Source organism: Mixophyes fleayi, chromosome 2 (assembly GCF_038048845.1).
Source record: "Mixophyes fleayi isolate aMixFle1 chromosome 2, aMixFle1.hap1, whole genome shotgun sequence".
Taxonomy (NCBI): domain Eukaryota; kingdom Metazoa; phylum Chordata; class Amphibia; order Anura; family Limnodynastidae; genus Mixophyes; species Mixophyes fleayi.
In genome coordinates, this window is record NC_134403.1 from 140,703,072 (window position 1) to 140,727,933 (window position 24,862).

A 24,862-nucleotide genomic window follows, 5' to 3' on the forward strand; every position below is an offset into this window, starting at 1 on the left:
GGGGTGTTTGATTCAAGCACACACTGGTATTTATGACCTATGGGCTGGGTACAGTGTTGTCAAAATGGCTCTTTGAGTACATGCTGATGTTTTTGAGAGATTCTGACATATCTCTTACCACGTTGCTACAACTTGTGGATGATTTTGATGGGTTCTCTGACCTCCGAAATAATTGGTCCAAGTCAACTATATTTCCTAACCATAGGGGGCTGACCTCCGGTTGGTACTACTCCTCATCCATTACAATGGACGCTTAAGTTCAAATATTATTGACTATATGCCGCTTAATATTGACCCAGGAATCCGTTATCTCCAAGCCTAAGCCTCAACGTGGAAACGACTACATTTGCCCATGTTGGTGAGAGTGAATTTATATCTCCCAGGCTTGCTGTTTTCTAAAATAAATAAGCATTTATCCTTTCAGGTCTAGGGGGAGCGGAGTGCTCGAATTAAGATAGCCATATTGTGTAGATTCCGTGCTTCCGCCATCTTGGCCCTTGCAAATTTAAAGGCTTATGTTGCCATGCGACTAGTGCAGGGAGTGGTTTGGTGGTTCCCAATGGCTGCTTTAAGGGGTTTCCTTGAGACGTGGGCGCGGTCCTCCCGCCCCCCTGTACAGACTTTGTTGGGTATCTGGGTTTCAAGAGATCCTACTTCAGGCATTTTAATATTGAACATGATACAGGAGGTACGAGATTACCGATGTTGACCCTGAATCACCTATATGGGATAACTCGGCATTTCCCTAATGTAACATTTTTCATGTGCCTCCCCAGAGAATATGGCCACTTATGTAGTGAGTTGCACACTGCCCACTGTAACCCTTTTGGCTACCTTCACCTCAGTAGTGACATTCTCTCCCTGTATCCCTGCTGTAGTAAAACATTTCCCCACCATAATAAGATTTTCTTTCTTTTCTTGTTCAAAAATACAAGCTTTTGCTGGATGATTAAATGTCTTTATCTTTATTTCAGGTCAGGTTTGGTCTTGGGGAGATGGGGATTATGGAAAGTTAGGCAGAGGAGGTAGTGATGGCTGCAAGACTCCCAAGCTGATTGAAAAACTGCAAGATCTGGATGTAGTGAAAGTGCGCTGTGGCAGCCAGTTTTCCATTGCGATCACCAAAGATGGCCAGGTATATTCCTGGGGAAAAGGAGACAATCAGAGGCTTGGACATGGGACAGAGGAACATGTTCGATATCCTAAGCTCCTGGGGGGCTTACATGGTAAGAAATAAAATAAATGAAAACTTTGTTTGTAACCACCTCACTGTAGCCTTTTAAAGTAAAAAATATTTTCCCATATTTTATTTACTAAACTGCGGGTTCGAAGTGGAGATGTTGCCTTTAGCAACCAATCAGATTCTAGCTATCATTTTGTAGAATGCACTAAATAAATAAAAGCTACAATCTGATTGGTTGCTATAAGCAACATCTCCAAGTTCCGATTAGCATGGAGATTTATGTGTACACAGATCTGTGATCTTCATCTCTCATAACCGTCTGCTGAAAAGCTTGTGACTCTGCACACTCTATAAAAATTCTGCTGACACTGCTGGCTGTGAGTGTGTTTGCATTTCCTCATTTACATGGATGTAATTGGCACAATAATTGGATGAAAAACCTGTAGTGTGTACTCAGCTTAAATCTGGGTTGGATGACTTTTCTTTAAATCATCTGCCTAAACGGCATGGTTTCCTGAGATCAGGTGCACCCTCGTCTCCCAGCACCGTTCCCAAGTGCTGGCAGCACATCACCACCTTGACCTGCCAGACTCACACTGGACCACCAGGGGGAAAGTTTCTTTAACACTTGCAAACATTCAAACCATTGTTAGTCACATTATTCATAGGCACACTTTGCTGACAGAGTTATATATGACATTTACCGCAGCATATGCAGGGCAGTTGGTGAATTAATTTAAATTTTCGGCTCTATAGTGTCAGACATTAAACTATAATTCCTGCACTTTGTGTGGGGGATGGACAGGGAAACCCGTCCACTCTTGCCTTTGTAGTCGCTTGGGTGGCAAAAGCCATGGGCTCTTGGTTGGGAAAACTCCTAGAGGGATTTAATAATGGCACTTCTAGGGAGTAGCTGATGCATCCTACATGCAGATTCTCACACAATTCAGTCATGGAGTATGGCGTCCTGTGGCTCAAAGTTTGCCGCACTAACTGCTCTTATAAAAGTTACTGTCTTCACTGCCTTATTCATGTATGGTCCTCTTCTCGCCAATGCTGGAGAAGATAATTAAGGTTGCCTTGGGTGGGAACATTTCCTTCTTCAAAATAAACCCAAATTGGTTAACTTCAGCTGCAAGAGCCCTTTTCACTTTTTGGGTGCAAATCAGATATGGTGCAATTCCTTGAAGCCTCAGCCCTCTGCATCGTGTGTTTCATATCTGGATGTTATGTTAATGAAGGCTTGATAGAGGGAGCTGGTGAATTACCACCTCCAGCTCACTATGTAGCTCCTAGATTTGTCGCTGACCGTATCGACGTGTCTGAATTTGTTTTTTTTCTTTTTGGCCTCTGTTTTGGCAGCGTTCTTCAGTGTCTTCCTCCTTTAGAACGATTCTTACCATGCGTTTTCAATACATCTTCAATATTGTTTGAGGTGATAGAGATCAGTATCCTGACCCAGGAAGCATTCCATGTATGGCCCTCATAAGGAGCACAGTGAGGGAATGCAAGGACAGATTCACCCATTCAGTGGCAGAAATACAGGTTCCCTGTGGACTTGCCTCGCATTCGACCTAGGCCAGCGTCGTGGGGCATCTAATGAGGGTTGCAGAGCTGCCACTAATTGTCCGCTTTATAATTTTTACAAAGTGCATTGTGCTACGCCTGTGGAAGGTCGCTTTGGTTCTGCTCTCTTAAGCATTCATTCCTTCTTGTTCGTGACTGGGAAATCTCACTGCTTTTGCCCCCATACTGTTGAATTAGAAAAGGATTATTTTGTTCTTACTCTAAATTTTTAGGCAGGAAGAGACAGAGTCAATTCTTGTTTCCCAATGTACTGCATCCTAGTAGTCACAAATAATTTGCAGTCGGCGTCCCGTTAAATCCTTTTTTTTAAAAGCTGATTGACAAACATCCCACCATTCTCATAAAAATTCTGTCCAGTGCTTCACCTTAGAAGACCAGCTCTTATACTGAGATAGAATGTGTGGGTAATCAGTTTATTGGAAAATGTGTCACTGCTCACTAAAATCAAATGGGTAATTATGACATAGCACCACTCTCAATTTGACTGTAGTGGTAGCTATGCTCCAATAAAGATTTGGGGTTATTTTGTTTCTTGTGGAACACCAAACGTTCTATAGTTTCTATGGATATGAAATCAGTATTACATTTTTAAATTTATAAGCAACTTTTTTAACCTAAATATCCTCTTGTATTATGTGTTTCAATAAGATTTGATTTACATGTCTAAGTAATTATAACGTAAGTGCACTATGTGGACTCTATACAATTGATTTTTTTTTCTTTCAGGCAAGAAGGTGGTTGATGTAACAGTAGGTTCCACACATTGCCTGGCACTTACTGAATCAGGGGAAGTATACAGCTGGGGGTGCAATGATCAATGCCAGCACTTTGACACATTACGTATTGCAAAACCTGAGCCATCTGCTCTCCCGGGATTGGACTGTAAACATATAGTTGGAATTGCATGTGGACCTGCACAGGTATGGCCTTTTTCTTTTCTTTCTAATCATGTGTATTGTACGCCTGGTATTTTACCAGATTTTGCTTTTAATCAGTAGAAATTGTATTCCTTCTTAAACCGTGGGACATGGCAACACTTATTTTCATTGCTTTTTATTTTACATTTTGCATTTAATAGTAATGGTTATATGGTCAGGCCTGATTTCCTTTCCTCTCTGCTTCTCTCTCACTGCCCTTTCAGGGATATATAGCTGCTAAGAATGGTTAGGTGTTTGTAGCCTGAACACTATATCTCTCCCCTGTTTTCTCTTGCTTGTAGTCTCTGCACAGTGTGCAACACTACACAGGCTGTCTTTCAATTTGCATCCACTTCCAGATCAGAGATGTATTGCTGAATCTACTTTCTCAGTTAGACCTGATGAAAAGTTTTACCAACAGGAGAAAGATTGTTTAAAAAAATAAAAAGCAAGCAAATTCCTCAATCTCCTCATTTACTTGGCTACACCTACACTTGCCATCGGTGATTGGAAAGTGAGGTATACTTCAAGCTATCGGCTTATAATGGGTTATGCATGGATGTGCACACTTTTTACTACATTTTGTAAATTAATGATTGCTTAACTGTCTGTAGAGAAGAAGTTGTCAACATTTGTTTTGCTGTTGGTGTCATCCTGTGGGTGGTCACTAGCACTCCCTTTCTTCAAAGCATTGACGTAGGAGAAAAGAATATACTTAAAATCTTTTTGTGATACAAAGGCTGGTTTGTGTACTGTGTTGGGAAGCCAGTGGGAAGGGCAGTTGCCCAGAAATTGCATAATAAAGCTGAAAATCAGACCTAAAGTCAAGCCCAAATGTTCTTATGATTAGTTATACATACTCTTCTCTACCAAAAAACTGGTACATTTGTGTTCATATGCAGGAACTGCTTACTTTATTGTGTATCCCAGTGGTTCCCAAACTTTCTCAGTTTGAGCCTGTTGGGGTCTCCAAAATTTCTCTGTCCTCATTTGGGGGACACCGGGGACTTTGGGGTATAGAGAAGGACAGGGTGAACTGGCACTTTAAAAACGTCTGTTAACTAAGCCCTAGCTCCTCCTTTTCAATACCGCACTTCCTGTTTCTTCCGTTTAGTTTTTAAGTGCCCGTCGAACGGCCTGTTTGAGCAGCAGCCCAATTCTCTTATTGTTCATTTTTATTTATTTTGCTATCTGAGGCTTTCAGCTCTGCGGCTGCCAGTCTGGAGGGGAGGGGGGCGGGGTGTGTATCGAAAGTACCGTATAGGTGCCCTCCGCTGCAAGTCCCCCTCTCCCAAAGTTCTCTCTGTGTCCTAGGAGCCGGGCATGGTCGCTGCAGGCTGTGCCCGTCGTCCTGTGCTGCTTCTGCATACCAGCAGCCACGGTTCACTGTGTGAGGAGGCATGGCAGCAGGTAAGTATACCCTCTCTCAGCACAATTAGCAAAATCTACAGTATGTCCCCTAAGTTATAATGCCTCTTACTAGGGACAGCCACTGGATTCATTTTATTTCAAATATAAAATAAATTATGCTTGGTGGAGTCAGGCTAGGGTCACTGAGATAATGAGCCCTGCTAGGCAATGGATTGGTGGAGAGCTGTGCGGCTGCCAATTCAGTGCTGGCAGTCTCACTCCCTTGTGTGCAGACACCAGAATAGACACTCATTTTACAACTCCAGCTTTTTTCCCCCCCCCAGGGTTTTGTCCTTTAGACTGTTGGGGCTGCTTGACTGTATTGCTGGTTCCGTTTCTGTACTTGATTTATGTGCTGTTTTGTCTTATTTACTGTGACTTCTACTGTTTTATCTGTGTGTTTTGTCTCATCTGTTAAAGGGGAAAAATCCATGCTGGTTAAGGCTTTGGTAACTATGGTAAATTTCACCTGTGTGCCGCCTGAAATATTAAGTTACTGTCCGGACAGTCACGTGCACGTGTCATGTGTGTAGCCTGTAACTCTCAGGATCGCATTTCGTGTGCACCAGGAGGTTCTGACTCGCCGTAGCCTGCCTGAGCTCGATCTCTTTCCAATACTGTGGCTAAACTTGCCCAATTGGTGCAGTTTTTCTTTGAATTCCCCTTCCTCTGTGGCGAGTGAGGTGGATTCTCTTCCTGGTTCGCTAATTCAGGGTCTGGCTGGACCTGTGGGGGCTGATTCTGATTAACCTGGGTACCTGGGCCTGTGTACTCAGTACAGGGTTTGGTTTCTTAGAGCGGATGCTTCTGTGGTTGCAATTTGCTGTACCCTCCTCCTCACATAAGCGCATGCAGGTGGCGGCACCCCTGCAGGGAAGTGAGGCAGATTCTGACTGTTCTTCCAAGGAGGGGGACGAATTAGCGGTGGTTTGTGACATGGACGCTCCTTCTGTGGTGGAGGAGCTTCATTCTGAACATCGGAGTGTGGAGGAATTAATAAAGGCTGTGCGTCAGGTACTTGACATTTCTGAGGCGGCTGTCCCTGTGACTGCAGAGCGTTTCCTGTTTGCACAGTGGACAAAGCAATCTTTGGCTTTTTCCCGCTTCTTCCCAATTGGAAGACTTGTTGGCTGCACCTCGAAAGTTCCAGATGTCTCGTCAGCTGCAGCTGTGTTATCCTTTTCCTCCTGAGCTTCTTGCAAAATGGGAGGTGCCTCCACATGTGGATGCTCCAGTTGCAAGGCTGGCCAAAGGAGACAGTCTTCTGAACTGCTTTCGTTGGTGGAGCAAATTCAGAGGGCTATAGATTTTTTAGGGGAGGTGGCCTTGGAGGCGGGCGTGATAGGAGCTTCCATGAAGTGACTGGCTCTGCGAGAGGTAATACAAACCCTGATTTATTCTGGAGTGGTTATTCCGGTGTGGGATTCACTAAATGTTTTGGGATGTTATTCCAGCCTTTTTTCCGGTGCCAGTTAAACCGGACGGCTTGTTCAGACCCCTTTCTGGACCTGAAATTATTGAACACTCAGGTCAGGGTACCCAGGTTCACTATGGAGTCTTTGTGGTCGATGATTCACAGCATGGAGCAGTCGTGCCGTCTGCCGCTATGCCCAGACTCGTTATCTCCAGGTCCATTCTGTCATCAAGGTTTGGAACATCTGGCTTTAACGGCAGGACTGAGGCCATGTTCCCTCGAGCTAAGGGGTTGTCTGAGTACATGGTTTAGACCATGCTTCAGCATGTAAAACTGATTCATCCAAGATACATCATAGAGACTGGAAGACTTATATTGCCTGTTGTGAAAAGAAGGGGTTTCCTACCTCTTCTTCTTTTTGATTGTCCAAGTTGCTCATGTTCTTGCAGGCCGGCCTGGATGATGGTTTGCACCTTAGTTCTCTTAAAGGTCAGGGGTTGGCTTTTTCTATCTTCTTTCAAAGAAGACTCTCTGTGATGCCTGAACAACCCATTATGATACTTAATTTATTTACTACATATACATTACAGATATAGCAAGCCCTAAACTATTTAACCTTAGACATTTAGAAATCCTACTGCATGGCTGATGTGAGGGCAGCAGATTTGCCCAGTGTTAATGTTAAACCCCAAACCATTGTTTTGCTTGAAATAGCATAGCTAACTGTATGGTTTGCTGTTGATCCATTGTAAATATGAATTTCCTGTGAGATCTATAGTTCAAACTGAATGACAAATGCTAGTGATATAAAATAACTAAAACACTTAATTTTAAATGAATGTATTGGCACACTCTGAGGTCTGACGGGAGGTAATCCAGACACTGGCTTTAAAAAAACCAAAAAAAAAACCCCATACTTGGCTGAAGAACTGCTGATAATAATAAAAAGGCAGCATGTCACCTCCCCAACCCACTACAAGCTTGCTTTCCAATGTAGCAGGGAGAATACTGATGTGTGGTCCCCCAGCTATAGTGAAAATCGGCCCAAGCTGGTCAGCTCAGTGCTGGCTGCTCTTTGAGTTCGTCTTAATAAATTTTAATAGTCTGGGCGTGACCAGCCTGCAAGGGGTGTGGCTATCACTTCAGACAGTGTGAACCCCTTTCTATCCCATTCATGTACATGGGCAATGTTGCATGTACTCCTTTCTTGTGCATGCAGCATCCCTTCACAAGCAGAGCAGTGTGAAGCATGACATAACTACTAATTGTACCTGCAGTCATGACTGAGCAGGACAATCACTCAAAATAGAGACTGCCCCACTAGATTCATGACGGTAGGCAGACCGCTGCTCTCTCCTACTATTCGTGTGCGGCTTTCACAACCTGCGCATGTCTCCTTTGCTATTGTCTGTATCTTTGGATGTTCTGCCCTGTTTGGGTATAGGATAGGTACATGAAATATGGAAAGCCTAGCGGTGATTAAACATTCTAGGCTTCCCTCCCCCAACCATATTTAAAGTTCAATTAATAACACCCATGTGTAATATTGAGGCCTCACTTCTTGCATTCTGCCCCAGCATTAATTTGAATATGCACTTCATAAATAGACCTATTGCTTTCAACAAGCCCTGACATTAATAGTAATCACATCTAATAGCCCTCTTTCTAGCCAAATTCAGCCCCACATTCAATTAATATCAAATCACCACGGCATAAATTAATGGGCCGATCACCCCAACGTAAATTAAGTCACTATGACATCACTTTTACAGTAAATAGCCTCCAACCATCTCCACACCAATAAATTGATAGTTCTCACACACCATTAAATGATTAAACCTCACCCCAAAACCAGGGGAGAGGAGGAATGAACCAGGACAATCCGTGGCAGCGCACTGTAAGGTGGCTGGTTCTAGGGGAGAGTGCAGCTGCCACTAAGCATACTGTGAATCTGGACACCCCACCCTTAATCCTGCTTATTACCCCAGCCTCCACAACTGAGATGGGCTGGATTTAAACCATGCACTTTTCAATGCACGGCTGATAGCCTATTGGTGGTGATTTTTTTTTTCGTGTGTCATACCGCTACTCATAGAGGCACCAACACAGCATTAAACAGACTATGGCTGGTTTTCACTATACCAGCGGGACCTCACACTTGTGGCCTTCCTGTTACAGTGATAGCAGCCCAGGCTGTCTACCGTTGTTGCTGGTTGAGGATTTGAAAAGGGGGAATGCTGTTTGTTTTTTAATTTATTTTGTTTAGTTTTCTTTTTGGACAGCATTTGTTTAATGGGCAGCTGTAACTGTCAATAAGTTGCACTTCTCCGCTTCTCAACATCATTTTGTTTTTTCTTTACTGCAAACGATTGACAGTTACCTCTGCCAAGATCATTCATTCAATTTCGGACACGAACATAGTAATTTCATTCAAAGAGCATATTATGTACTAATGTGTATAATTAGTAATAAGTGAGGTTTTTTTTTTTGTGTGCAGAGTTTTGCCTGGTCTTCCTGCTCTGAATGGTCCACTGGTCTGCGTGTACCCTTTGTGGTCGATGTGTGTCCCATGACTTTTGAACAACTTGATCTTCTCCTGCGGCAAGTTAGTGAAGGAATGGATGGCAGCTCAGACTGGCCGCCTCCGCAAGAGAAGGAATGTATGGCTGTAGCTACACTCAATCTTCTTCGGTTGCAGGTACTACCAATTTTCAAGATTTACATCAACTAATGATCTGTTTGGACATTTTATCTTAAAGATGTCCTGTGGTCCTCTTTAATTTTACCTCTGTTTTGCTTGAAGTCTTTGTAATGGATATACAATTTTATTCATTAACATTTGCACAACTTGTTCTTACACATCACTTTGTAAACTTAATTTGCTTTGCAATAATGTTTTATGTACACAATTTTTTTTTATATTGAAATTGGACTCTAAGCGTAGATTTTTAATTGTGCGCAAAGTGCTGCCAGAACTTCCCGCAAAGATACGCCAGTCTGGCCTGAAATCTTCTCATAGAGGTGCAAGCTAAACTGAGGGAAGATTTCAGTACCGTATTAACAGGAAGTGTGCGCAGGAGCACATTGGGAGAGTCCTGCAGCACTTTTCGGATAATTGAATTTTTCCCCCTAACGGTACTGCTTATATGCTCACTCTATTGACTCATTTACTTCTTACCTCTTCTCCCAGTTGCATGCAGCCATTAGCCACCAAGTAGATTCTGAGTGTCTGGGCCTTGGAAGTACCTTGTTGAACAGTTTGAAGCAGACAGTGGTCACTTTAGCCAGTAATGCTGGAGTGCTAAACACTGTGCAGTCAGCTGCCCAAGCAGTGCTACAGAGTGGCTGGTCCGTTCTCCTTCCTACTGCTGAGGAAAGAGCCAGGGCACTGTCAGCCCTCTTACCAAATGCAGGTATGGGTAGTACGTGAGTTTGTAAATGCATTGATAGCTACGTTTTTATTTCTCGTCTTGTTAATGTGTGAACTTGAGTATCTTTTCCATAAACCATCTGGTTTTGTGTGTAGTACATTGCACATATTAAAAAATCTAAGCACTGCAGTAAATGTAAAATACACTTTAGATGTATTCCAGATCACCCGCTCTGCTTTCCTTTTCTCTCATTGCCTTATCTCACGCACACCCTTAAGAAATTTTTGTGTTTGAATCCCATGTCTAAGGCTTGGCACACACTACAGAAATTTTCTCCTGATGTGTTATGTATAACGATTTTACGGATGACTGATTTAAATTTAAAAAAGGAAAAAAAATCCCAATCAGCATGTCGATTCATGTCTACACACTATACATGTTTTACAAGATTTACCTTCAGATCTGTGCTCTTCATCTGTCATAACAATCGGCTGAAAAGATCATGACTCTGTAAACTCTATAGAGAGCCTGATTGTGAGTGCAAACACACTGTGGGATGGAACAATGTTAACCAGCGATGAACGAGATTTTTAGTACAGTTTAAAAAATTTTCAACGATACAATGGGCTTTGTAACGATAATTGTTTATTGTTGAAGCGTACACCTTAACGTAATATCTGGCCAACTGGTTGTTTATCGTCTGATTTGACCTAATAATCAGCTGAAAACACTGTAATGTCTACCCAGCCTTAACACATTAGTCTCTATTTCAGTGTAACCTTCCTCTTCGGATTACCTCAGGGATAGGACCTACCCACTATAAGGCTACTTGTAGAATTAATACATTTTCTGTAATACACATTTTCTGCTTTTCATGTAATCTACACTATAGACTTGTTTGGATGAACTTTCTGTGTTTGTTTTTTTTTTTGCTTGTACAGTAATGCTACAGAGACCTACAAGTTGATCCTATTGTAACTTCAGTAGCCAGTCTAATAATTATATATATTTTGTATAGAAATTGCTACATCATTTTATGATGTACCAGGCTATATTTTTCTTTTTCTTTTTATGTATAGCTTCTGGAAATGAAATGACAATAAGTCCTGGGAGGCGCTTTATGATTGATCTGTTGGTGAGCAGTTTGATGGCTGATGGAGGCTTAGAGTGTGCACTAAACACTGCAATAACAGCAGAGATTCAGGTACAGCAGAGCTGCATATGGAATGTATACCCCTTTCAGGGTTTATTTTTAGATGTTTTAGAATTAAATTGCCCAAACCTCTATTTTGCTAAATGTATTCAAATTTCCTGTGATTGGTATCTGCAAGTTCCTAAGTAAAGGTTTGGGGTATGGTGGTTTCCTCCCATCCTTTCTACTCTCTTTTTTTTTTTTTTTTTTTTTCTTAGCAGAGATTCCAGCCTGAACTTCTGCGCGATGTGTCTTCGTTGTCTGTTCCTTGGACACACTGCGCTGAATTGAATAGCCCCCATTTTTTTGAGAGCTTGTAGTGTTAGGTTCCTACACTGCCCAAATATAATATCTAATTTAGTCTTACGGTATGAAAAATACAACCACTAATGCATTCTCTGTTCATTGTATATTTAAAGCTACGTTAAGGTATAGTTGTTATCCCTGTGGAAGATAATTTAAATAAAGGAATGTTCAGTGCGTGTGGATATATAGAGATAGATAGATATAATTTTGAATTTGGGTTTAAGGCGTTTAAATTATCTTAATCTGTTACTGTATAACATGTTTTATAGGATATTGAAGCAAAGAAAGAGGCACAGAAAGAGAAGGAAATTGATGAGCAAGAAGCCAATGTGTCCTCACAGCACAGGTGCAGCACCACACTGGATAAAGATTTAATAAACACAGGCATCTATGAGTCTGCTGGAAAGCAGACCTTGCCCTTAGTGCAGCTCATACAGCAATTACTGAGGTAATGATCACATTGTGCTCCTGTTAGATTTTTGCTGTTGTATAGTTTAACTGTGACTTGATGGGATTTAGTATGGAGTCGAGACGACAGTGGTACTAGGAAGTGATACATCTAATGTGAGATAAAGGGAGCAATTGGATATTTGAGGCTCGCTCAATACACCTCACCCCAAAAGGGAGATATTGAACACCACACTAATCATCACTGTTATACCATTTATATACCTTTGCGAAGTAATGGTATATTAATATGGGAAGAGCCCTTGCATAATGAGTGTATGTGTGCGTATGTATGTATAAGTGTGTGTGTGTATATATGTGTGTGTGTATATGTGTGTGTGTATATGTGTATATATATAAATATATATATATATATATATATATATATATATATATATATATATATATATATATATATATATATATATTATATATGCTTAGTGGCGTCTGTCTGTCTGTGTGTGTGTGGAAAAAAAACACCAAGTTGCAGCGCCACCTGCTGGGCAGAGTTAAACACTGACCTACTGAATTCTTAGTATGTGTGGGGAAAAAAATTCAAAAAGGGCTGAAATTTGGTAGGGCTCAAACTCATTTTCGTGAGGTAATTTTACCTCATGAACACACATGTGTAGAGGCGTGTGTGTGTGTGGGAAAAAACAATTTTCTCAGAAAGGGCTCATCCAATTGACCTGAAATTTTGTATACTGACATTATTTGACAAAAAAATTAGAATAGTCAAGTCAGTTAACTTCCATCATCCCCCCTTTCCCCCGTGGGAGGGGTAGTAAAGGCTAAATTTACGAGTTGAGGGGTCAAACTCATTTTCGTGAGGTAATTTTACCTCATGAACACACATTAAAAAGGCCGCTTGCGTCGGGAACTAAAGCTCTTCCCCCTGAGGAGGCCTGGGCTAGGTCCAAATGCATGACAAGAACCTTTTTAAGACCTTAAGTAGCTTGATTTGACTAGAATGCATGAGTATCATGCACGGGTTAACTTGTGTGTGTGTGTGTGTATATATATATATATGTATGTATGTGTATATATGTGTATATATGTATGTGTGTGTGTGTGTGTATATATATATATATATATATATATATATATATATATATATATATATATATATATTCTCTATAGTATCAACAAAACAGGGGCGCTTCAATAGTGTATTATCCAAGTAAAATGTTTTATTCCAAACATTAAAATAGCACGTACCAGATGGTAAAGGTATTCAGGCATAAATAGTACAACAGCTCAATTCTGATATTCACATACGAACGGCACTATTTGAAGCAGCTCGAAATCGGAGAGTCTCCACGATCACCTCTACGCATTTCATCCCTTAGGACTTCGTCAGGAGGCGTGGATCATTGTATCACAATTCACCTATTTCTAGGGAGTGACTGATTTATTCACAGGTGGAACACTCTCCACTAATTTGATATAATTTTAGTAAGTGCACAAATTAACAATCATTTCAAGATCTATTATATAACAGGCTAATATACCAATTCGTACATACGCAATTTAAAACAATATACTATAACTATTAAAAATAGCCATGGTAATAAAAAATAGCCATAATAATAAAAATAACAAAAGGATTTCTTGAAAGGAATTTCTCCTCTCAAAAAACAGAAGACAAAAAACAGGCGGGCCACAAAAAAGACACATTACTTTCAGATATTTTAGAGGACAATTTAAACAGATGAAAATTCATAGAAATGGTGTTATTTCACATCCTTCATTTAATCCCCAAGGTGTATATATATAAATACTTTAAAAGCGTTTAATGTAAGTTCAAATATTAAAGTCTGCCAATTAAATGTGAAAATACTATTGTATTTTCTTTCTGTGATATACACTACTGTTTAAAATATTCTGATTGTGCGTTGATTCTGTTCATACAACTGGCATTTTTACCTAGCGTTGTATACTTTATAATTTTCTCTCCAATGGTGGCTTTTGACGATTTTGATAGCTCAGCTGATGCTGTTTACCATTTCATCAAATTAATCTTAACACAGAGCTTAATTTTAGCTGCTTAATATTGATTTCTAATTCTCTGTAAAAGGGAACTAGGTTTTCTCATGGGTTTGCTACCGTGTCTGTAAATGGATGCTTCCGTTTTAACTTTAAAGCTATCATATAAGTAGATAGTCTTTCCATTCACAGTGGAATATCTAGATTATTCTGATCAGAAATTATTCAGCAGGTGGTGGTTACATTATGTTAGAAACAGGAAGTTTTATCTTCTAGGACATACTAAATGGCAGTGTTTAAAGAATTAGTGCCATTTAGACAGCTAATCATATTGACTCTTTTAAAGTTTTGCCTCCAATTTTATTTTCTCTATGGTATATTCATTTATTCCTTTAATCCCCATAAATTAATGTTTTGACCTCCCTAGGAACATTGCTTCCCAGACAATCGGTAAACTTAAAGATATGGCACGACGCATTTCCTCCACCTTAGATCAAGAACACTTCAGTAAGGAGAGGTCGGCGTCAATGGATCTCCTGCTGCGTTTTCAACGATTGCTTGTCAGCAAGCTGTACCCAGGCAGCGTTGTGGACCAAACTACAAATACTCATGGTACATGTTAAATAGGCTTTCCTCTAATTGCTAACACAGTAAGCTTTGGTTTGATGTTTTATCCTTTTGATGTTTTGTCATTTAGCGCCTGATCTTTTAGGTGTTGGTTCCTTACTGAAGAAATATGCTGCTCTTTTATGCACACACATTGGAGACATACTTCCTGTTGCCACCAACATTGCTTCTATGTCTCATAGACATTTTGCGGAAGTAGCTCGTATTGTGGCAGGGGATCTTACAGGTAAACTAGATCTGCTAGGGGGCATATAATGTGAGATTCTTCTGCATGTGACAATCATTAAGCTCTTTTATGTGTCTTGTCTTTGCCAGGTGTTCTCCTTCCAGAGCTTGTTGTCTCCACAGTATTGCTACTGTGTAAAAATGCCTGGCTAATGCAGGAAGCTGGCGCCATCCCTCTTCTAGCCAGTCTTCTGGAACCATTAGATAGATTTAACCATCTTGCACCAGGCAGAGAGAGAGATGACAATGAGGACTTGGCCTGGCCAGGCATCATGGGTAGGTTGCACTTTTGTTTATATCTCTATATATCTCATTAAGTAAGCATTGGAATACATATTCATTCAAATAGCAAAGTGATTTTTAAGACTATATATGACTTGTCTAGAAATTCTTTTTTCTGATTCTTCCCCTGAAAGGCACATTTTTTAGTGGTCAAAGTTCTAGGAACAATGAGGAAGTCACTCTGATACGCAAAGCAGACTTGGAAAACCACAACAAAGATGGAGGTTTCTGGACTGTAATAGATGGAAAAGTCTATGACATCAAGGACTTCCAAGCACAGTCACTACATGCTAATACTATACTTGGTATGAATTGCTTTTTAATAACTTACTTACTTTTAAATGTTTTTTTTAAAATGCCATATTCAATGGTTATTGTATGTAAATTTTATGCCATTTTCAATGTTTATTGTTTATAAATTCTTGAAATGCAGACTGTTTCCTTTGCACCTAGTGTGAAATTATAGGTTTCATAGCCCGATATTCTTTAGTGTGTGACAAAATTCCTGTTGTAAGACTTTATTTAAGGGAGCTTTGGGTAGTGCATTGATCGAGAGAAATATTCTCCAAAAATATTTTAGTCAACATGATAAAGTAATATAATTTGTTAATAAAAAAAAAAAAAAAAAGCTATATCACTACATAAAGGCTGGCACATATTTAAATAAACTAATTTTTTTTTTTATATACATTCCCTACCCCAAATTGAGCTCTCTACAAATTTGAGACCCACAATATCCCAAGTAGTGACCTAATCCATTAACTGGGTCGAAAATACGGCTTCGCAGAGGCCTCTCCAAAAGTTGAGGTCCAACTGGTGTAGTAATGCCTCATTACATCCACTATAGTCTGCAGGGAGAGGCCATTAACATTGTCCACAGTACCCTGCCTGATAGAGGACTACAGCAGTAATCTTGCTGTGAAAGCACTTACATCAGAGAGGCCATCTTGACCAGGGCCTTGTAATCCCGAAGTCAAAAGTGCTGAAGCATTATGCTTCCCCTGCATGTACTCTGCCCTCAGCAAATCCAGATAAGAGGACACAGTAATACAATCCACTAAATCAAGAAAAAGTGATGGTGCCATTGATGTACATATACCATAACCTCACAGGCACCATCACTTTTTCTGACAAGATCCTAGAAAAGGGGTGCTACAGGTTGGAACACTAGTAACAAGTATTTGATTGTTTTTGTAAATACAATCCTGCCTGGATCAGGCCATGGCATCACACCTTCAATAGAGGCTTGACGACTGTCCAGTTGAGCCCTGCAACATAAATTTACCTAGCTGTCATCTCCCAAGTCAGTCTATCCTGATCCAAAGAGATAAATTATAGCTTTTGTCTTTGTTGCCAAAGATAAGTAAAGTCTTGCATGTGTTGAATTGTAAACTGCCTTTGCATCATGTGGATTGCTTCAGATCTTTGGTATAAGCATTACTGCTCCTCAACCAGCCAGTGTTTGTTCTACTCCTTGCCCAACAGTGCCATCTGGTGGGTCTAAGTGTCAAGTGTCTACTTTCTGTTCTCTCTGAGGACTATTAACATTTTATACAATTAATAACATAGCAGCATTTAAGATAGTCAGATGTGTGGGTTCTAGGGACATTACTTCCCAATCACCATTCTAACAGGCCGTAATGTGTTGGCTACAAAAGGATTAGCAATATGACACATACAGATCATGTTCCCTAAAACTGAATATTATATATTTATAGAGTACCACCATATTATGCAGTACTATACCGAGAATGTTTGCCGTTCACATAAGTCCCTGTTATACTGAAGCTTACAGTCTAAATACACGCTCACACACTCTCACTCACTCACTAGGGTTCATTTTAGTCAATAGGGTTCATTTTAGTCAACAGCCAAATAACCTACCTTTTATATTTTGGGCATGTGGGAGGAAACTGGAACACCCGTAGGAAACCCATGCAAAGATGGGGAGAACATACAAACGCCATACAGATAGGTCCCTGTTCCCCCATTACTCACTACCCCAGCACTGTGAGGCAGCAATGTTAACCACCCAAGTCTGGATTGAAAGAAAATACCCTACTGCTATTACCTGAAAATATATTTTACTCCTCTTAAATAAAATGAAGGAAACAAGTTCCTCAGTCCATATAGAAGTACAAGACAATTCAATATTGAAGACCAACGTAACATCTACCAGTGAACGGGAGCTCCAGCTGGATAGAAAAATGAAGTATCAGAAGCAGACCTAATCCAAATGTAATACAAATCCTCTAACTGCAAGAAAATCGAGTGGATCAGGGGAATAGGGCAAGTAGAAACAAAGTGCTAATCAAAATTTTACTAGAAATAAATGAATCTCCTTCCCTACAACTCTACCTAAAGAGACTCTAGATAGAACAATCAGGGCTTTGAGACCTTGCTCCTAAAATACCTTTCCAGTTGGAAGGTGCTATTCTCCGTTTCCGGTATTTTACAGCAAAATAAATGGTGACAAGATGCCTGTAAATTACAGCAAATTACCGTTCATAGCAAGCAACGAAAATTCTTTCAGGAGTTTGAATTCAGACACATCACTCCCCTCCCCCTACAAGACCAAAAGTCTGAAATGCAGATGGGGTTTCCTGTATCTCTCATGAATCTGGGACTAGAACAAACGCCATGCAGCTAGAAATCTAGGTGGAAGGCCATAAACTTCTCAACATTTTCAAACCCACAGCTTGATAAATTTACACAAGATTGGTAAGATGTTGCCTATAGCAACCAATCAGATTCTAGTTTTTTATTTACTACATTCTACAAAATGTCCGCTAGAATCTGATTGGTTGCTATAGCCAATATCTCCACTTTTTCAGACTCTCAGCTTCATAAATTTTCCCCTTGGTCTTTCTGTATGTGACTCGTATATATCAACGGACCTGAGCAATAAATGTACGTCAGGGTAACGTCATGAAGACTTTCTCTTACGATGCTACAAAAGACATCACAAATTAATGAATGTTGGTGCCTCAGAGCAGACTAATGAACTGCTGTTAAGAGCACACTCATTCAACATATTTATGCAGGTCTGGTTACATTATTTTTATTAAATATTACTATGGACGGTGGCACAACTCCAAATCAGTGACTGAGAAATGCAGTTGGTTGATTGAAGCAAGTAACCATTGAGACCCATGCTCATGTGGATAGCTTACCAAGTAATCAACATGGCTGGCTATTAATTAGTAGCTTTTCATAAGTGACATAATAGAAGCTGTTCACCATTAGTGCCATAAATAGCGCTTATTTTAGCTGCTTAGTTGGTAAAATTGTTTTTACCAGTAATCTATGCACATAAGACACTTTTTATATTTAAAAGTTCTCTGTTACTTTCTAACTAACAATATGTAACAGATTTGAACCGTTTTGTAGTGGAATTATAACTAGTAGAGCACTGCAACCAACGAATACATACAAGTGTATGTGTATAATTTTATATTTACTGTTTAACGATTAATGACATGCGCTGTTCGATGCTGAAATGATAAATGTGTGCATACAAATGATTTTGCTCCGCTCATGTGATCATTGTGATCTATAAAAGCAATTGTATGAGCTGACATTTAAGATATTTGGATGAATTCTGTTATGTAATCACTATATAATACATGGGACAAATCCTGCTATTTAATCACTGAACAGTAAAGGATTAGCACTAATAAGTCATTACTTTGATGTATAATTTGTGGCTTAAGTATAGTGAATTGAGAGAGATAGTCAGTGATGCAACGGAGATGGCAGAGCCGGCCTGGGCAAGGGTGCTAGCTCAGTCCATCACTGAACTGACGATGTGTGCATTGCATCCTTTTGGATGTAAGTGATCATATATTCCCCCTTGAGACTACAGCAGTGCATTGCAGTTCTCAGGTAGTTTTGCCTCAAAGGGTCCTGTTCTCTTTGGCCCGTAACTGGATTTGATCTTTTCTCTGATGGGAGGACAAAGTCCGCCCTCCCAGTTTATTCTCCAAATCTTCAGACGTTTGGTCCTTGCAGCACTGCTTTAGATGACTGATCCTCTATGAGCTCCTATGAATATGGAAAGTTGTTTTAAAAATCTTCTTTCTTCTAAGACTACCTTGCAATCATGAGTAGCTATGTCTTCAATGGCTACAGCACTTATTCGGTGAGACTCTTCATACAGACATGCAGGAAAATATTTGCTAAAAAGCATTGAAGTTATGCAGACAGGAATATTACCTTATTAGCCTGAACTATGGCTTCACCAGTGGTAGCTAGAAGAGCTACCTTGCTGCCTTAATGAACAGCAAATGCACAATCTAAACATAGTCTAGCAATGCTCCCCTTTTTTAAGGATCTTTTGTCTTTTGGGGATGAATAAAGTAGACTAATGATTCACAAGTTTCTTAAGGGGGAATCTAACCTGCTACAGGATCGAAAGGTGGAGTGTTTCCCATCCTCCTCATCTCATCAGCACTCCAAAGATATTAGAAGTTATAAGCTGGGAGACAACGCATCAGACAAGGTGGTAATGCTGCAACCAAGCAACACTTTTGGGCGTTCAGGCTCAGAGGGGGAGATCGGGTCAAAAGACAATTACAATGTCTTATTTTCTGGCTCAGTCCTCACTAAAACCTGTGGCCAGAAGGATAAGAATATGCAAAAAGTGGACATACTATTCAAGATCAATGGGTTCTAGACATTGTCAGAAGATAGAACATCATCATGTTTCCAGGGAAAACTTCCTTGTGAGATCCAGAACCCCCTTCAGGGGCGGTGAAAGCTTTACACATTAGTCTAACATTGCAGGAAGCTTGTGTGACCTTTCTTGCCCAGATTAGTACAGGCTTTTATTCCAGACGTTTTCTGGTTAGAAAATCCTCAGGGGTTTTCCCTACTGTTCTAGATTTTAAAGAGACTCAATGACTTGTATTTCTATATGGAGTCTGTAGATTCAATATTCACTACTATAGGCAAAGGGGTTTTTCCCTCATACATAGACCTTCAGGGTGCCTACTTCCATATTCCTATTGTAGTTCACCAGAAATCCCTTGGACAGTACTTCCTGTTCATCTGTCATCTGCAACATACCCAAAATCTTTCACCAAGGGGAAACTGGTGACTGAGCTACGAAAAGAGTGGATTGTTCTCTGGCCCTATCAGGACGACATTCTAGTGACTGGTAAATCTGAGTACATTGTCCGATTCAGGATAGGTCAAATAATGGCCTTTCTGCTGCAACACAGCTAGATTATAAACAAAGAGATGGCATTAGAAAATAATCCATTTGCGAACAAGAAAATTCAGCCTCCCTCAGGTAGACATAATGAGACAAATCAAAACACCAAATTGCTCCAAAATTGCTTCCAAGAACAGAGGGGATAAATGCTCTGGCAATCAAGTATGTTTCAGTTGGGTTATGTTTTCCCTCAATTTTCTCTTGTTGCTTGCACGCGAAAAATAATCAAAAAATTAAGAAAGGCCTGTGGTTTTCCTTTTTCCTACCTCTTCGTCCAGACCTCCTATACAAAGGCCCAATTCTTTATTCGAATGTAGAAGAATGTCTTTGATGGCATGGAGATTTAACTACCAATGCTGAGAAATAAAGGTGTCTTGGAGAAGGTGATTTGACATGTCTCTACAGGCAAGAAAAAAAAAGAATGTTCAGTGGTCTCTTATAAAATTTAGAAGAAATTCATTCTGTGGTGTGAGCCTAAAGTTGATGAGGCTCTGGCTTCTATTGTACATATTCTTTATTTTTTGCAGGTTGTTGTTGGCAGAGATCTGGCCCTCTCCGCTAAAGGTGCTGGTATCTACACCACAGTGCAGTGTCTTGCTAAATACCAAATTGGCTTCAAAAGACTTTGGGGTATATTTTCTAAACTGCGGGTTGAAAAAGTGGAGATGTTGCCTATAGCAACCAATCGGATTCTAGTTATTTATGTAGTGCATGCTACAGAATATCTAGTATTTGATTAGTTGCTATAGGCAACATCTCCAGTTTTTCAAACCTGCAGTTTGGTAAATAACCCCTTATCATTTTAGATTTACAAGGTTTGTGGTGTAAAGCACCCTTTCTAAATGTCTTACAAATAAGGTAGTACTAAGGATTAATTCAGTTTTCTTATCTAAAGTGGTGTCCACTTTTCATATCAATCAAGAAATCAAATTGCCATAATTTTTTGTTTTGCAACCAACTGATGATAATGAAAGCTACACACACTGGATTTAGTCAGATCAATATTTGTCTAATTATCCAGAGCGGAGGGATTGAGGAATACCGTACAATGTTTTGTGATCCCAACAGGCCCAGGAAAGGGTATGCTCTATTAAAACAGCCCGTCTTGAGTTGGATCAGATAAGTTGTTGCACAGACATACAAGAGAAACAGATATAAGAAGTTAGAAATCCTGAACGCTCCATCAACAAGAGCATATCTTGTGCATGCAATGCTCTGGCCTCAACAGCTGGATGGTTATCTATTTCTACCTTCACCAGGCAATATCTACTGGATGTAATGTAATTTGCTAATGCATAATTTGGGAGACATATCCTCCATACGGGTAATTAATAAAATTGTCTTTGATTCTGCAGCGTACATGGCGGATGGTATTTGTTGCCCTCCTCACTATTATTTCTTGAGTACATCCCATTGTAATGGTTACCATGGAGGATGGAAGAGAAAATGGGCGATTTATATTTAGAGCCCACTGGAAACAAACCAGTCCTCCTTCTGTAGCAGCTTTTAAAAATAGTGTCTGGTATGTTGTAGGCATGGAAAAAATCACATACTATCTCCATGACAGACTGCATCTCTTCACTGGACTCCATGGTTTTTCAGAGAAGGGCAGAACTACCCTCCCCTTATTTTAAGCAGAGGGGAAAATAGCCTTGTGTTTTGCCTCAGCAAGCCTACTCTAAATAAACCAAACTTTTATCTTAATATGTATCAGGAGGTTTGTTGTAAATAACTGTTGAACGGTCATCCCTCACACAATACTTGCTGTCCTGTAAACCCCCTCCCTTTTGTTACTTGTTGCAGCGCTGTACAGAGAACTCATCAGCCCCTGCCCCATTGGGGCTTACAGTCTAAATTCCCTAACAAACACACACACAGACAGACAGACAGAGAGAGCAAGACTAGGTTCAATTTTTGATAGCAGCCAATTAACCTACTAGTATGTTTTTGGAGTGTGGGAGGAAACCAGAGCACCCGGAGGAAACCCACGCAAACACAGGGAGAACATACAAACTCCACACAGATAAGGCCATGATCGGGAATTGAACTCATGATGCCAGTGCTGTGAGGCAGAAGTACTAACCACTTCACCACCTTAATGTATATACATTGTTCATTAATTGGACAATGTAAACCTACCTGTTACTGACTTGCAATACTCGTGTTTTTTATGTCTGTCCGTTACATTTTTTTTTGTAATATGTAAAGTCAAAATTGGTTGTGTGTGTACAGTGCTGACACAGCTAAACAATTTAACCGTTTTTGTATAGGATATGCTCTTTAATAAAGCAAATATGTATTGAGATTTCATGCTTAGCATTTTGTGTGTGTATCTCCATAGCTCACTTTGCTGGGGAAGATCCTGTTGTTGCTCTTGAGGCTGCTTTGCAATTTGATGACACCAGAGAGTCAATGCATTCCTTCTGTGTGGGCCATTACATGGAGGTAAGCCAGTACTGTAGAATTTGCCATTTTATTAGCAGTCACTTAGCCCTCTTGAAAATTCTCAGGGGTTTTCCCAACTGTTCGGTATTCTCCAACTAATGGGGCTAATATGTAGTTATGTGTTTCCTTTAAGTTCCAAAGTTATAATACTTAGTGAAATTGTGCGAGGTAATGAAAGATGAATACATTTGAGATATGATTTACTTTGAATGCTTATTATTTTATGGTGCATTTTGATTAAGGCGAGAAGAACATTTTTCTCTTGACGCCTCCATTGCAGCTTTTACTATGGGTTTGCTTCCGTTGTGTCTAGCTAGAGATAGGTCACTCTTAGTCCTTTTAGTAAGTTTTCCCATTTTTCAAAATGCTTGTAGATCTTGGGAAAAGAGAGAAAATAAAACACAAAGGATTAGTGCAGCTTTTGATAAAACATTTATAGCAGAATGTAAAAAGGAGTGTTTTGTTCTATGTGCAATTCTTGAAACAAAAAGATTCTTACCGCAAAATCGATTTCTCTGACTCCATTGGGGGACACTGCGAGACATTGGGGTATAGTAGGTGGGACTAGAAGTTTAGGCACTTATCAACTTGTTTGTTCCTCACACTGCTTCCCTACTATGCCTCTCCTCTCCTGCTCAGACCTCAGTTTTATATAACAAAGCCAGGAAGAAAGGAGACGCAATACAGAAAATAACACCAAACACAGCACTACTTTCAGAACAAGGGAGGATGCGCCATGTCCCCCATTGGGGTACACTACGAGACATTGGGGACTTTCCAAAGCTGCCTCTAAGGGAGGGATTGCTCTGGAATGGCTGCATGCAATATTTTGCGCTCAAAGCTCGCATCAGCGGATACAAAGCCAAGAAACTCTGCAGAAGATATGGACATTGACACCTTGCGCAACTTAAGCACCCTGACGTGCCGTCGAAGGAGCGCCAATTCCCCTGGAGAGTGAGCTCTAAAAGTCACCTGAACAGCATGAGGGACACAAACAGAATCCAACAGAATTGTGAAAGTGATATAGAGGGCAAGAAACTGTTTGTTAGGGAACTAGCCAGCCCCTCTAATGAACGTCTGAAAGGACGAAGAGGACATTAGTCGCATGGACAGAGACCGTGCGGCCAAAAGCACGAACCACTTCCAGCCAAGGAAGAATGTCACGCGAAAAAGGAGGAAGAATAACAAAATGCTTGACCACAAGCCCCTGTGTCAAGTGGGATGCAGACACTATCCTGTTTACAAATAATGCCTGGTGCAAGGCACTGCTCTATCCTCCTGGAAAAGTAAAATGTGGGAGTTCAATTCACACTTCCGACACCAAACTCCTACAAACAGAGGCAATATCGAAGGGGACACCCGTACCATGAGATCACATAATTACCCAGAATTATGTGGTCAAAAGTGGCCCAAGCAAGTGCACTGATTATGAGATATCTAGATTCAATGGCTTCCTCTAACCAAGGGGTTTCTTCAGGTTCATCCCCCCTTTGGTTGAAGTAAAGACTGAACATCCCATGATCCTTTAAACCAGCGCTGAAATAGATGGAGAGCACCAGGAGCTACACCTCCAGGGAACCAAAACAGAAACCCATATCAGAGCCAGCTTGCAAAAGAAAACAACATGGAGAGCCCGCACAGGGACGTGTAAAAAAAACCTTGGGATTCACACTAAACGCTGTACCATTTCCTGACCAATGAGAACTGCTGAGGAAGATGCCCTACGAGCAGTATTCAAGGTATCAACCAGCCCACTGCGAAGAACCTTTGGCCCTAATTTTAAGGTATCCAACGCCAGGGCGCCAACTAAACTATAAGATCTGGCTGCATTGGTAGGCGGAAGGGAGATGTCGCCACTAGCCGCCGAATGTATGCGTACTATGCTCTGTGAGGTAAATGAGGGGCCACCAGGTAAACTGGAAGACACCCCCTTTAGAAACTTGAGGATACCAGGTTTAACGTAACCTACGCCGCACAGCTGGCCTATCTGGTACCTACCCGAAGTTCAAAATCACCCAGGCAAATATCCGAAATAAAATAAATACATTTATTTAACAAAATGGTAGCACCAAACAGCAATGAACATATTTAAATAATAACTTGCAACAAATAACACTACAGTCTGGCACATACAACATACAGGGTACAATGAAAACACCTCACCAGTATGCTTGTCACTTTCAGGGACTGCGGTCTATCAATCCAAGCTTCTCCCCCTCTCTCCTTTAAGGCTACCAGTAAAGGTAGCGGCCCTG

The 24,862-nt window shown here is 40.5% G+C and overlaps 1 protein-coding gene across 8 annotated transcripts in view; it reads left to right on the forward strand.

The window, feature by feature from the left end:
• The window catches only part of HERC2 (HECT and RLD domain containing E3 ubiquitin protein ligase 2), a 213,435-nt gene that overhangs the window by 38,209 nt on the left and 150,364 nt on the right, over positions 1–24,862 (forward strand). For 7 of the 8 annotated variants that reach the window (XM_075200099.1, XM_075200106.1, XM_075200105.1 and 4 more), the window contains exons 15-25: positions 975–1,226; positions 3,497–3,690; positions 9,009–9,209; positions 9,702–9,924; positions 10,962–11,086; positions 11,650–11,828; positions 14,241–14,425; positions 14,511–14,666; positions 14,756–14,941; positions 15,082–15,252; positions 22,504–22,607. In XM_075200099.1, the coding sequence (XP_075056200.1) occupies positions 975–1,226; positions 3,497–3,690; positions 9,009–9,209; positions 9,702–9,924; positions 10,962–11,086; positions 11,650–11,828; positions 14,241–14,425; positions 14,511–14,666; positions 14,756–14,941; positions 15,082–15,252; positions 22,504–22,607 (1,976 nt within the window). The remainder of the gene's footprint in view (positions 1–974; positions 1,227–3,496; positions 3,691–9,008; positions 9,210–9,701; positions 9,925–10,961; positions 11,087–11,649; positions 11,829–14,240; positions 14,426–14,510; positions 14,667–14,755; positions 14,942–15,081; positions 15,253–22,503; positions 22,608–24,862) is intronic. The other variant, XM_075200102.1, reaches the window with a different exon arrangement.